Source organism: Manacus vitellinus, unplaced genomic scaffold, assembly GCF_001715985.3.
Source record: "Manacus vitellinus isolate BGI_N305 unplaced genomic scaffold, ASM171598v3 scaffold_11_pilon, whole genome shotgun sequence".
Classification (NCBI taxonomy): Eukaryota; Metazoa; Chordata; class Aves; order Passeriformes; family Pipridae; genus Manacus; species Manacus vitellinus.
Window position 1 is genome coordinate 19,312,688 of NW_021938895.1, and position 15,779 is coordinate 19,328,466.

Below are 15,779 nucleotides of genomic sequence, written 5' to 3' on the forward strand. Positions count from 1 at the left end.
TCTAGTACTTAAAGCCCTGCACTTTCTGTGAATAAAAAAAGACAGTACTAAAAAAACCCAAAGACACAAAAATTCAAAACACCACTACATACTCGGTTTGAAAGAAATCCTGCAGTAATATTCTGAAGACCCTCATTATCCAACAAGCAACTGACTTAATAACTATATCTGTTGACTTTGCCAAAGGTTGCAGATCTCTTAAAACCATTTCTTAATACTTCGAGCTGTACAAAAAGCATCAGCCCAGTGTAATGAGCTTAGTTCTTAGTAGACACAAGAACACATGAAATGCTTGGCCTGATTCTTACCAAGAACTGAGTCATCACTGCAGTCTAACACCTTCCACAAAGTAAGATTCAACTGATTTTTTAAATTTTGTTTATATATACTTATATTTTTGTTGTTGTCTTCTAATTTTTCACAAGAAGATTAGTGATTAATTTTCAAGACCAGTTAGTATCTATTTCTTTTCTCATTTTTATCATTATACCCCTTAAGTTAGGCATTGCCTAAAGAAGTTGTCAAAAGAAATAATTTGGGAAATAATAAGAGAACTATTTAAATGTAGTCATCTCTGAATCCAGCTTTGGAAACCTGACAAATTTAATTAGGAATTACAGCAGAAATTGAAGTATCAGAGTAAATGAAATTTAAAATCAAGATTATGGCACTTATATTGTAAAATTTAAGTGTGCTATGAAAAAAAAAAAAAAACAACCACCCCAAAGTAATACAATATCCACTGATTATTGAAATCCCAAACAAAATTGAAACATCGCACTTCAACATTAACAATGTGTATCAAGTAGAATGAAGACCTGGTAGGAAAAGTGTTCTTACCTTCATAGATAGCTTTGAAGCCTTGAGCACTGACAGCAAAATCTGTGGTGAAACAGAGGGTGAGGATAGATCCTGTGCTCACAATAGGTGATGGAAGCTGAAATCCAGATAACCTGTGCAATAACAAGGCACAAATTACTATAACTTTTAAAAATAAAGCAATCAGTATGTACAATGAGCATTATGATAAACATCATGTTTCTACATTTGAACTGCTAATGCATTTCACTCTTTACTCTGATGCACCTCTAAACATTCACTGCAAAATTTCAAACATGTCCTTGAGCTTTTTAACGCTCCTATGTTAACACATCTATACACTCTCCAACAGAGAACACTGAAAGAAAGATCTGTTTGTACCTACTGGGGAAAAAAATTATTAGGATTAATTTTATGATGAAGACAGGTAAATTTAGGACACCCAGAAGTAGATACCCAGACCTTGACTCACAAAGATACCTTGTACAATTTGACACAGTTTAGACTATCCTGTCTATCCTCCAGGTGCTGCTTTAGAAAAACCATTGAGCTTATACATTCAATGTGATAAACATTAACTGACTGGAAAACAAACAAACAAATAAAACCACCACACTTCCATTTAAGAGCTTCAGAAAAACTACCTTATATTTCCCATCTTATTAGCAATCTTACTTTTATACACAAAACAGAATTTTGGATAAGTTATAACTACAGTATTGATTATACAATTTCCCCATATTTTAATTAATTTTGAGGATAAAATAGATTGAAGCAAAGAGTTTAGATCCTTTACTGTAACATCACTAAACACAGTTTGTTAGCCCTGGCTGATACTACTGAGATGTTGAGGTTTTTTAAATAATTAATTTTTCATGAGTAAGATGCAGGACACCATTACTATCTCAGAAACACAAAACTATACTTGTAGCCTACATCACTAGTTAATTTCTGTATTTTGCAATAGGAATATGTTATTGAGTATGCATAGGACAACCCCCACAGAAAATCAGCTTTTGCTCAAATTTCAGCCTGAAAGAGCTTCTTGGACATTGAAACAGATCACAAAACTCCCCAAATAAATAAACACAAAAACCCCACCAAAAATGCTTTGAATTTTTTTTTTCTTAATTTGGATGGATAACACAATCCATGCCTTTAAAAAAAAATCTTGCCCTTGAAATTTATTGTATGATTTAGCTATAGATCATTAGTTGGCATCTGTAAATAACTGTAAACAACATACAAGTACAACAAGTGTCACTGAACTAGACCTTCTTTGCAAAATTAGGTTTGTTTGAGACCACTTTCATATATAAAAAACACATTAGAGGAACTCCATGCTTAAATTACACCAGTCAGGTGGTTCCCCACCTCCTTCCAATTTTGAGCTTTGGCAAACAAATAGATGAGTCAGAGATCAAAGTGAGGAGAGCTTTAAATACAGATGAAGCCATACAGTCAAGGCAACATAAGTCAGCGAAAAGCTTTTTGCAATTTCTTCCTTTCTTTTTAAACAACCTTGTCTCCCATGTGATAATTAGCTGTTTGCTCTAATCTTTTTACCTTCTGTGTGCTTGTCAGCCTAATACTCCTTTTCCACCTCATTTCCTCCAATTCCAGAAATAACCAGGTTGATTTTCCCCTCAGTCTTCAAACTGCAGAACTATTATAAGGCTTGCCACATCCTATGTTCAGACACTTGTATGTTCTCTCACCTTCACTAGACATTGCAGTTTTTAGGGAAATGTGCCTCTTGTTCCATTTAATAACATAGAGTAGTTATCACTTCTGCCCTACATCTGGAGTGTACTGTAAGACAGTTCATTATTAATTTAGGATATGCATTTTCTGATCTTACTTACATGTCTCTTCCTTGAGAAGAGATTCAAAGAGTTCTTGTTTTAAGGGGTGGTTGTTTTGGGATTTATTTTTTTTTTATAGCATTACAGTATTTCCAGGATCTAACATTTCTTGCTAAAATACAGGAAACTAGCATGCATTGTAGGGGAAGGAAAGAAAATCAGCTTGAGACACAGACAGAAGCAGCTAGCTTCAACACTTCATATTACATAAGAGACCTAAAAAAGACCCCACAATAAAAAGACAAAAAAAGTTTTATCAGAACTACAAAGCTTTAGCTACCTCCTGATCAGTGTTTTCTCCACTTGGTTTAGATTTGGTTTGTATAAATTAACTTATCTCAACAGTGACTGGACATCCTGAGTTCTTGTTATGAGTTCTAGAAAAACATGTTTTGATTTTGTAATAATAGGTATCACTCCTACAATACGGATTCTTAGGTTACCAAGTAAAATAGTTTCTATAGCATCCTCCTTGAAATACTACAAGATCATTCTTTAGGTTGACACTGCAATTCACATTAAAGGAAGACAAATATATTCTTTTATATCTTAAGTCAGTGAACTTAAAGGTTCTGCAGACATAAGAAAAGACAAGTATGTGGGGAAATTTCAAGTGTATCAACCTGAAGTGTATTTTATCAAGGTCTTTATACTGCAGTAATACAAAAAAAGCTTATGGAAAAGTCTTGAATAGAAAAAAATCCATATTTCAGTCATTCATCAGACTACCTAGGTGCCTCTACAGTAGCCTTGTTGCCTGAAATATTTCTGAAAGCATCTTTTTATAGTATTCTGATAAATTCAGTGAGATCCAGCGCCATAAAATTGAGTGCAAACAAAACCTAGACGATAGATGAAAATCTATCATGTTATCCTACAGACATTTCCAGAATTAAAACACTGCTAAACCTACTAAGTCATTTTCAACACATACACACACTCCCCCAAACACATGTTTTTGCTAAGCGGTTATAGCTCATGAATCATAATGTGTTTTGTACACTTACTTCATCATACAGAAAAATCATGCACCTTCATATGCTGCTTTACTGTGAAAATGCATCTTGGTAATTAATGTGCAGGCCTTTACTGCAACCAGAAAGGGAACTGTTTAGACAGACAAGTGTGTGTGCTAAAAAGCAGAATCATTTCAAGTCCCTGTGCTAATAAAATTGTCATTTGATAAACTTGCACTTCTTCATACAGAGCATATGGTGATACTTTAAGCTTAAAATATTGCTGCTTCCTTAACTTTCAGCAGCATTAATCTGCACAAAACGCACACGCTAAAATACTTTTAAAGCACAGATGGAATATATTTGGCTTGTCTGTACAGAAGAAACAGAACTTGTAATAGAAAACACAGTGGTACATTAGTACTGAGTTTATACTCTATTTGAGGGGAAAAAAACAAAACCGAATCACCACATATTTCATTCTCTTCATTGTAATTTCACAGATCAGCCATTTCTACTGATAAGGTCTATAAATACACAAGGCTTTTTTTCAATAGCATAGTAATAGATCCATCTAGCTCCACTGAGGATTTCTCCACTCTCTACTTGTGAGAGCACATTGTCAGCCTTCCGAGTACTAAACAGTGTGACAAGAGCTGTAGGGGGTTGGAAATATTGTTAGGAGTCTGTTGCAAATGATGCATAAGAGGCTGAAGGAATAGATTTCTTGAGTCCTTAAAAGATGGCAAGTTACCTTTAAAGGGTAGGGATTACTGTTACCTTCAGCTACCGATTGGAGTGACACATAAAAAAATTCTGGCTTCTTCTAAGTGTAAAGAGGATGGAAAGCAACAGACAAGGTGAAATATAAGAAACACACCTTTGTATTAGAAAAACTCACTACCATGATGGTGGTGATATATTCGAACTGGTGCCCAGAGCAGACCTGGCATCTTCATCCTTGGTGACAGTAGAAACTCAATAATGCCCTGAACAGTAAGATCTATCTTCAGATTTGGCTCCAATGCCAGCAGGTAGTAAGATTAAATAACCCTCCTAAACCAAGTTATTCAATAAATCCATGGCCAATAAGGATGGCATGGGCACAGTCCCCATCACAAGCAGCTACCATAAGAAAAGCAAGAACACTCTGCAGTTTCCAAAGAAATAGAGAAATATAATCAGATCAACCTAAGAATAAGTTTTGCATAAGTTTATTAGGGATTGTACCTTTAGTGAATGTAGGTGTAGTTATGAATATTTACAAAGTCCTAACTGCTCACAAAAAGTCTGATAGGCCTACAATCTTATCTTTGTAGGGCTTTTGAAGACAACCTTGACACAGGAAGCTTTGCTCCTCTCCCTTACAATGAGAACATTCGTGTTCCCAGAGTCACTAGATTTTATTTTTTTTAATAAATATTTTGCACTGCGTTCATGATCAAAGTAGTCAAATTAAGGTTTCCAAAGCAGCTCCATCAGAAACAGCTATCCAGCACAAAGAGCATCATATGATCAGACCCTTTAACAAGAGTATGTACCGATTTCACAATTGCCAAAAACAAATGGGCAGTTGAAAAGGAAAAATATAAACATTTTCACTGTTATATTAACTTGTTTATTTATTTCTACAGCTGCCTATAGTACAGTGATGTGTTCAGATTACCGCATGGCACAACATTTTTTCAAGCGTTAATGAATTTTCTTCTGAAATTTAAGGGCTAAAAAACCCTCAAAAATGTAGAGGGAAGGAGGACCCTGAATCCATGAGGTCTGATTTTTTTTTTGTTTTAAATCAGGCCCATGAAATCTACAAAGACACATTATTAAAATTAGAAGGATAATCGGATCTGTTAAACGTGTTTACAGTTGTGTCTGATGTATACACACACTAACATTCTCAGAAGTAACTAGAGTCTTTTTGGCTAACACAAAACATTCTTGCCTGAAATTAGCTATCAGTTGTCTCTTGCAAAAACTATTAACCAAAGGGATCAATGTTATTAATAATGAGATAATTATAAGGCTAAGTTTCAATGAATTATCCTACAAGCAATTTTGGGCAAGCCATGCGTAAATTACAAAAATCTGAGATTTTTTTTTCCCTCTCTCAAAATCTGCATAAGGAAAAAACCTAACCTTTCTGCCATTTTACCATGAAGGGATATAGGTCATTATCTGCTACAGGAAACATCAAAGAGCAGTCTGCCATCCATGTCATATCTTCTCAGGGTTCACATACTGTTCTTAAAATTGTCATTTAATGTAGAGGAAATCCATAAGCTTTTTCTGTATCAAAATCACGTTAACATAGGAAAACACAGAGTTAGTTGCAGGTGATACCTCATCAGTTGCAGATCAGAAAGCAAGGCAAGCCAAAATGTACCCTGTAGGACTAAAGCTTTAGGCTATCTATTGTCGTTCTCTGGAAATACCTCACTGCATCACAGAAGCTGAATACTAAGTACAACTCACCAAAACTGTTCAAAATGTGGTATTTCACACTGGCCTTAGTGGGAAATTATTCTAAAATCAAACTGTCAGTAAAAAGCAAGCAAACCCCTTCTGTATTTCAGGCCCCTGATATCACCAACAGTGAGTGATATGTATAGGCTATTGGGCATCTGAAGAAAAAGTAATCAAGATATGTCTCTACAGATTTATTCTTGATTTTATTAATTTATCTATTATTGCCTTTTTGGTAGGTTGACCTTGGACATCAATCAGACCTCCATCTAGTCAGTCTCTCTGGCCCTCTTCAACTGGATGGGGGGAGGAAACAGCATGGAAATGCTCCTGGGTCAGGATAAAGACAGGGAGATCACTTACTAATTATTGTCAGGGGCCAAACAGACTTGTCCTGGGGAAAATTACTTTATTACCAATTAAAATCTGTTTGGACACTGAGAAACAAAGACAAATTAATCAAAACCCTTCCCCTACTCGCCTTTCTACCCAGGCTCAACTTCATTCCCCCATCCTCACCTTGTCCACCTCTCCCCTTAGATAGAGCAGGGGAACGGGGGCTGGGGTCCATCCACAGGTGCTCTACATCTCCTGCCTCTTTGCACTTTTACCCTGCTCCAGCGTGGGCTTTCCACAGGCTGTGGTTTCTTCAGGAAACATCCTCCACCTGCTCCATTGTAGCCTCTTCCATGAGTTGCAGGGGAACCTCTGCTCCAGTGCCTACAGTGCCTCCTCCCCCTTCTTCTCTCACCTTGGAGGTCTCACAGCTGTTTCTCTCATTTTTTGTTCTCTCTTTCTCTCTGTGGTATTTTCTCTTCTTTCTTACATGTACTTCCCTGAAGTGCCCCCACCTTGGCTGTGGACTCAGCCACGCCCTGCAGTGGGTGGGTTGGAGCTGCCTGTGTCCAGCAAAGGGCAGCCTCAGGCTCTCCTCACAGAGCACCCCTGCAGCCTCCACTGCTGCTGGAGCCCTGGCACCTGCACCCAGTACAGCCTTGATGATACGAACAGAGAGCACTTCAAAAGCATCATCTGTTGAAGTGCACCTCAATTTATGCATTAAAAAGTCAAATCATTAATATGTTATCTTAGTAATTAGCAATTAGAATCAGTTTAAACTACCTGAGTATCTAGATAGAAGAGGAGCTACAGCAGTAATTTACAAAAAGGTGGTAACTCCAGTTATTCAGCAGAAAACAGCAGCAGTGCTATGAGAGCAAACATGATTAGAGGACACATATCCACAACATGACCTTTTATGAAGTCACTTGTTGTCAGCAATGAGAAGAGTTACCCACAGGTTAAGACACCTCATCGTAGATTAAGCCAGGAGACCAGCACATCCATTCTGGCAAACCAGGCTTTTACCCACCACACATGGAACCGTCGAAGTCTTTATCTTAATAATTTACACCCATTCTGTTGCTTAAAGGAAGTGAAGATTTAAAACCTGACTGAGATACTATCTCATACATAAAGGAATAAGAAAATACTATAAGATTAGTACAATAGCCATAATTTATAACTGATTTTCTATAAAAAGATATATATATATGTAGTTTATATTTAATCCCACCACCCCTGGAGTCAACTTTTTTCTTTAAGTCACAGAAAAATGGAAGACATACAGAATAAATTGTTCAAGGTAAAGTTTTTCATTCAGAGGCTCTAATTTGGTGGGTTTTCTCAAGTTTAAGATAATACTGTTCCTTTAGAAAAAATGCACAAGAAACACTAAAACAGACAGAGCCCCAGTTCAAGAGCACTCCCAGTCCTCCACACAAGAGCTACCCTTTGCTTCCCTACCTCTCCATCATAAAGAATCACAGAATATGCCAAGTTGGAAGGGACCCACAAGGACCATCAAGTCCAACCCTTAGCTCTGCACAGAACCATCCCCAAGAGTCAAACCATGTGCCTGAGAGTATCATCCAAATGCTTCTTGAACTCTCTTAGGCTTGGTCTGTGACGATTTCTCTGGGAAGCCTGTTCCAGTGCCCTATCACCCTCTGGATGAAAAACCTCTTTCTAATATCCAACCTAAACCTCCCCTGACACAACTTCAGGTCTTTCTCTTGGATCTTGTCACTGGTCACAAGAGTGAAGAGATCAGTGGCTGCCCCTCCTCTTTCCCTCATGAAGAATCTGTAGAGTTTGATAAGGTCTTCCCTCAGTCTCCTCTTCTTCAGGCTGAACAGACGAAGTGACCTCAGCCACTCCTCATACAGCTTCCATTCCAGGCCCTTCACCGTCTTTGTTGCCTTTCTTTGGACACTCTCTTATAGCTTAATACTTATATTGCAGTGCCCAAAACCACACACAACACTCAAGGTGAGGCTGCCCCAGTACCTTCCAGGACACAGTTGGCACTCCTGCCTGCCAGGGCACTGCTGACTCATATTCAACTTGCCATCAACAAGAGCCCCCAGGTCCCTTTCAGTGGTAGTGCTTTCCAGCATCTCATTTCTCAATCTGTATGAACATTCAGGGTCGCCCCAAGACACACAACAGCACCTCCTCACAAGTGTTACTCAGCTTTCTTTCCTAAGAAAAATAAAACAAAGTAATGAAAAAAGGCCCTTAGCTCTTATATTTCTTACTCCAGAAATGCCAAGGCTTCTTCAGTGCTGCTCTCCAGGTCCTGACTCCTCAATCTCATGTTCTCTCAGGTTATAGACCCACAGCAATACCCCAGCACTTCTACCCCTGTTCTGTCTGTGCCCCCCCCCTCCCCAGGAAACTAACTGGAGCCCTCCCATGAGCTGGCCATAAAGCCTCTTACACCACCTGTCCCCACCTACACACCAGGAAGCTCCTCCAACCCTCTCAGCTGCTCCCTGGTCCATCAGGTGGTCAATAACTGATGGTGCTCTTCCCTCCTACTAACTAGAGGCTGTCCAAGTGTGCATACCTCATTAGAGGCACACTAGTACTCACTCACTATGAAAGAAGGCTCCTCTCTTACCTGGGTGTTCTTTCTTCTGCAATTTAGGATTTATTATCTCAAATGTATAATCGGTTCTGAATAGGCAAGAAATAAACTTTTTTAATTCAAACCTTTCATATAGATAAATACATGTACATTTTTTCCATGGTATGGTCATGTAAAAATTTCCTGGTGTCTCCGGTGACTTTAGCTTAACTAAGAAATAATTGCAGGAATTATAAAATCAATATTTTCCTAGTAGGGGAAGGATGAAAGCAATAAAAGAAGGTTCCTTATGACCAAAACTCTTCAAGTTCAGTCACTAAGAAGAAGCTGCAAGCTAAATGCTTTTGATGTATTTGGCCTTCAGAAAAGCAGCTGGTTTCTCTAGTTGCCACTGAACAGCCACAGCAGCAAGGTTCACATCTGCTGCAGGAAGCCCTGATTTTGCAAAGCACTATCCTGTGACCACAGTTACTGTGAGCCCACAAGAGATCAGGAAAACATGAAACAAGTTGGCCAACACCAAACCAGTGCACAGCTGTGAGTGGGACCATAGACGTGGCAGGTTCCAGGACGGGGAGGTGGGCAAAGGCCTTCCAGAGGGTGCAGCTGCTGGCAAAGAGTGGGTAGCCAGCAGACTCTGGCAGCTCCAGCATGGTGGGACCATGTGGCAGATGGGAGATAAAGCAATTCCCAGAGCACTGGGTGCCAGTGGATGGGCCTCGTTGGGTTGTTATTCATGCTGAGAAGAAGAGCACTTGCCTAATGGGAAATTGCAGCACTTCCCCACAGTCCCAGGCTCCAGCAGAGGAAAACAGCCAGTCCATGTCTGGCAGTCACTGAGACTCGTGACTACTGAACCAGTAGGCCACAGCACTGTGCTATGACTGTGCAGAAGTACCTTCTTTTCCTGGTAGAACTTATAATACGACATTTTTTCTTGCTATTTCTACCCATTGTACACAAAATGCAGTTACAGAAATGGTTTCATGTGCCTCTGTGCTAAATGGCATAGAAAGAAAACGTCAGCTACTATTCGATAAAACTGGACAAAAATAAAGCAGTGCTGTAAAGAGTGCCAAACCCCCAAAGTGATACCATAAATCATTATTGCCAGAGGGGTAAAACCTGTGTTTTACCTTTAAAAGGAGTAAGTTATTTCACGTACTATAAAGTTAATGACTTTTTGTGCTTAAGAAAAAGCAGATGAAACATTATGTAAGGTCATATATTCCAGGTTAATTATTCTATGAACAGACTATAATCAGAAATTGAGTCAGGAAAACAAAGATCTCTCAGTGATTTTGTCAACCATGTCTTGTCAAACAGTTTAAGATATAATCTTAGAAAACATTTGCATTAGTTATTTTAAGTTTCATTGTATGGCTTATGTCTGTTACTCTCATGTATGGATGTCACATCAAGTTCAGTCATCTTTTTGGTAGGTCTGTCTCATTAACCCACACAGTGTATATAGTGATCTATTATTTTACATAACTTCAGTTGTGAAGCTAGCTTGCATTTGCTATGTCAGAAGGCTTTAGAGAGAGATCCACATCAGGTTGGGAACAAAATTACAATAACAAACAGTTGTTTCAACTTCAAAATAAATGAGGATGAATTTTATTTGAAACTTTGTTTTATGAATCCGTTATACATCATCCACAGTGCTGTAGATGATATTTGTGCTCCCACTTCTGAGTTGTTCGGGAATGAAAAATGTGCAGAACTCTTCATTTGGGGGCAAAAAGACCCCAAATAAACCACAAACTGAAACTCCCAAACCCTTAAAACCCTATCAAAGAAAAACAAATAGTATTTTATGCTCTACTTAATGGAATTTAGAGAGGGAAAAAGTCTGTGAAGAGGACGCTTTTTCTCTTCGCAGGCCAGCCACTAATAACTGAAAAATCGCCCACATTTCCACCTCTCTAGCTTTTATAGGCTCACTTTGTATTACAGTATCAAGACACTTCCACAAAAACCAGTGAAACTAAGTCAGTGTAAATGGAGTGATAACAAGTGGCTTAGAAGCACTGCAACACACAAAAATTGCCTGAAGGGGGAAAATCTATCAATTTCTGAAACTTTCTTTTAATATTTTTACCAATTGGATAACAGCTTAAAAAAAAATTTACTCTAACCTTTTTGGTAGCACCACTTTAAGCAAAGGCCTCAAGGCAAAAGAAGATATGCTAGCAAATATTTAAACAGACCTGATTTTGGTACAAACAACATGTTTGTCCTTTGCAGCAACAGAGAGGTATCTAAAAAACTAAGTTATTGTCCAGATATGAGTGTATTTAACAAACAGTTTACATAGGGTTCAATGCTCCTTCTGTAAGGAAGACTAAATATTTATGCCCAGAACTTTATTCTTTAAATGTGGGAAGCTGCAAATATGGCCTATGACACACGGCAAAATTTTGAATACCAACATGGTTTTACAAGTTTCCATTATCTGTTTTGCACAGGCTAGACAGTCTAGCTTCTTTTATTGCTCAGTTCAAAATACATACTAACATAATAATGACTGAACTAATTCCTTTTAGGGAACTGTGATCTGACTGTTCTTCATATGTTATTGAGAGATATACCCTCTTGGATTAATTAAATAAAATAGTACATCTAATTAAAATATTAAATTAAATATTATATTCTAGCATTTTCCACTAATTATTGTTCAACTTTTCTTACAAGAAATTTTTCCACATGTTGCTGATCAGATTTAAAAAAAAAAAAAAGGAAAGAAAAAGTAATACAAAGTTAAAAACAACCAAAGTTTAAAAAAAAAACACATTTTTTTATATCTCTCTTTTCACAAGCCAAACTTTGAAGCTGGCTTTTATATAGTTTTTCAAGTTTTGAGCTTGATTTTACTTACCTAAATTTATGTTCTCAGTAAATTAATCGGCTCCAAAATAATAGAAGTTAGACGCCTTAACTTTTCCGTATCTTAGATTCCCATTTGCAAAGTAAAGATAAAATTACAAACAAATATTTCCTTCGAATTCACAGGGAGGGAACATCTGTCCTTTGAGGAAAGGCTGAGAAAGTTGGAGTTGTTCATTCTGCAGAAGAAAAGGCTCTGGGGAAACCTTACTGTGGCCTTTCAGCACTTGAAAGGGGCTTATTAGAAAGCTGTGGACATACTTTCTAGTAAGGCCTGTTGCAAGGGGTAAATGGTTTTAAACTAAAAGAGGATAGATTTAGAATAGATATAAGGAAGAAATTTTTATTCTGAGTATGTTGAAACTGTAACAGGTTGCCCAGGGAGGTGATGCCCCATCCCTGGAAACACTGAGGCTCTGAGAAACCTGACTGAGTTGAAGATGTTCCTGCTCATTGCAGGGGGGATTGGATTAGATGACCTTTAAAGGTCCCTCCAACCCAAACTATTCTATAATTCTATTATTCTATGAATTCAAGTACATTACAAATTGTAGACAGATTCAGAGTCAGGGGAATAGGATGGATTTTTTTAAGTATGCCAGATCGAAAGTAAGTTCAAATAATGTGGAACTGTCTTATTTTGAGCAATCCATTTTGGCAAATGAAACTTTGGGGATCTCCAGTTTGTTTGGAATTTGACTGGAAGTGTTTGTTAGAGCTGTAAGACAAAAAACTGTGCTTAAGGAAGAATAACCAATGTTTTTGGACCAATCAAGTGACACCTTTCCTTTGTCTTCTGTGTATTTCCAAACTATGTACCTGTTCAGCTTAAAAAGTCTTCTCAGTGTTATTATATGTTATACATAGTATAAATATATTTCTACAACACTTTTCTCTTGATAAAATACTGTATCCTGTTTCAGAACTGAAGAAAGGATTTTCCTTCACTGTCACCTCATTATGACTTTGCTTTTTTTTTCCCCTGAAGTTAATTGTTCTTACAACTCTATTTTAAAGGGCCCAGGCTTTAACAGTTTTAGACTATCTGCACAAAGCTCACTATATTAACTTTCTGCTCCTATGTTTTTACTCCCAAGAGCTATGACATTCTTCTTTTCTATGCAAACCTTTGAAGTCTGTCTATTATTTCTACCCATCATACTCAAAGTTTAGTACAGTATGTATCATTTATTACTTGAATACCTCCTGTCAAAATTGCTGCTTGGCTTGTTTGTCCTTTATAAGAAAGAAATCTAGTGGGTATTTCAGTGAGTCATAAAGTTCGTTTTATCTAAATTTAACTTTTAAAAAAGTCTTTTGAAGATAACTAGTTTTGATGGTTTCAAGTGGCACTTAAAAGAAGTGGCTGCTGCTACTAATATGAAATAATGATAAATTCTGGAAATGTTTGAGAATTATGTGACTGCTTCGGGCTAACTCTACACTTATTGTATTAAGCATCACATACTCATATATTTCTTCATTATGTCACTTGTCATCTCCTTTGTACAAATTTTGGGGTATTCAATATCTTCTGGAAGATAAGTCATCTGTGTAGTTCAGTGCTTAAATTTAAACATTATTCCTATGTAGAGCATGAGGAGGTTGTAAAAGAAAAGCACTGCATGTACAAGAATATCTGACATAGGCAATCAAGACACAGAGACATGGATTTTCACAAGTGGATCCATTTACAGTGAAGACAGGTAGGACTGGAGGGAAAAGCAGTGCTGCAGCTTCTTTCTTGTCCTATAATAAGTATCACATAGCATGACAAAAATCCATAATCCTTAAGAAGGCTTAGTATGTACCTATAAAATCTGGCATTTGTTGTTAATATATGCTGAAGCTCTTAATTTTGTTTCTTTGCTTACTTTTTTACCCATGCTAACAATATTTAACTATCACATTTTTTATATCTTTATTTTGCCACACTAGCATTTGCCATTGTATTCCTTTGGTATATCAGTTAATGAATCTTAGAGTGCAATGACTTTTATAACCAGAATTTTTGTCTTAACTTTTAGAGCAAAAATCATTGTGTCAAAATGTCAGCTTATCATTTTCAGAATATCCCTTCCTCATACATATTCTCTTGCAGTATATGGTATAGTTTATTGTAGAATTCCTATTTTGATCCACCTTGAGTTGCTAGTGTGCATACAGATTTTAATGATTACTCTCAAAATGTTCTCTCTATGGTTCAATCTTATCATTGTGCCCTCTAATCAGTAGATCTTTAATAAATTCAGAAGTAATTAAGCAGAACAATCTCCTGTTAAATTTCATGGTGAACAAATTTTGTAGCTTCAGCCTGAAATATCGCATTCCAGAATCAAGCTGCAAATATGTCTTAATTGAGAGATATTTCATCTATCTGATCATTTTCTGTGCTTATATTTTAAGTCACCTCGGTAGAGGTCCTAGGATGCATAATTTGATGCTTGGTCTCCTCCTATCAGAACATTTTATCTTGTTCTCCTGTCCTTTAATCCTTACATGTATAATATATCATTTCAGGCCTTACGATCATCATTGAGATTATCTATAGTAATATCATTTTTAGTTTGGAACAAATTGTTTCTTATGGATGACTTGCCCTAACAACTGTGTTTAGGTGAGTCATATTCTGTTAGTTTAAAATGTTCTCATTCTAAGTGCTTCTTCCAAAGAAATGATGTATGCAAAGCCTTTTTTTGTGTTCATACTTTCAATTTCAGCAAACTTTCTCCCAAAATTTTATCCTAATATTTATGCATTAGCCCCAAGCAATGGATATTTTGTAGTTACCCAAAGCAAGGTACATTAGGCAAATTCTGCCATTAAATGTATACGATTTCTACAGGAAAGTGACAGTGCTCTTCATTATCTGTTAAGACTATAGACAGATGGTCTAGTGAGAGCTGCCTGAAGCTGCCCTTATCTGTGTCCAGGTATCCAAGATCCTGCATCATCTGGACACATGTGAATATCTGAACACAGGTAATAGTTTTAGTTCTGTTTACCTTTAACATAGTATTTGACACCACCAGCACACTCAGGTGGTCTGCAGCATTCTGTTATCTGTTTCTACAGGCACCCTACAGGCTGCACAGAAGTACCAACAAGAAGAGAGAGAGTGGGCAGATACAATGTTCCTTAATATGGAGGAAGTCAATGATCAAAAAACTGCTATTGCAGAAAACCTTTTAATTTTCTATTTTCCATCTTAACCCATTCAGAACCTGACTCTTATTGTCAATTTTCCTCATTAATTTGAATAGGAGTTTTAGTTGAACACATTGCTTAGAATGTATTTTTATTTTGTGTGTCTTTTTATTGTCACTGGCTCATATTTATGTTGAACAGTTTGTAGTCGTTATCTTTTTCTCATGAAAGCACTGATTTCTTCAAATTGTTATTTTAATGGAATAAGATGGCTTTGGTGAAATAGCTTCCCAGGTCTCTGATGACCTTTGTCTCTAAAACCTTAGAGAAAGGTTTTAAGATCATACCCTTGCAGAAGATTTCACATGCCTATGGAACAGGCGTGCCATGGGCTACAGTAGTACTTATATATTCCCCTGACAAGGTGGTAATATGGGATTACCTGCCTCTCCAAGTAGTGGGTGGTAGAGAAACAAGTAAGAGATATATGAAATAGCTCAGAAACAGTAACTAATATTCAGATGGATGACAGAACAAAAAAACAAGAGAACCACTGAGACCAAAGTAATAATGAGTTTTAGGGGAGCCATCTATGCAACTATGCAAAACATAAGATGCAAGTGAATGCTGATTTTTCAAGAGATGAGGAGGAAAGAAGCTGTGAATAGGAATGTCGTGTTTTATGGGAAAAGAAGGTAGCCTTAG

General features: G+C 37.2%; 1 protein-coding gene across 1 annotated transcript in view; it reads right to left on the reverse strand.

The window, feature by feature from the left end:
* The window catches only part of CSMD1 (CUB and Sushi multiple domains 1), a gene marked incomplete at its 5' end in the record, with an annotated part of 865,314 nt that overhangs the window by 744,066 nt on the left and 105,469 nt on the right, over window positions 1-15,779 (reverse strand). Inside the window, one exon of the mRNA XM_018088901.3 lies at window positions 841-953. Within this exon, the coding sequence (XP_017944390.2) occupies window positions 841-953 (113 nt within the window). The remainder of the gene's footprint in view (window positions 1-840; window positions 954-15,779) is intronic.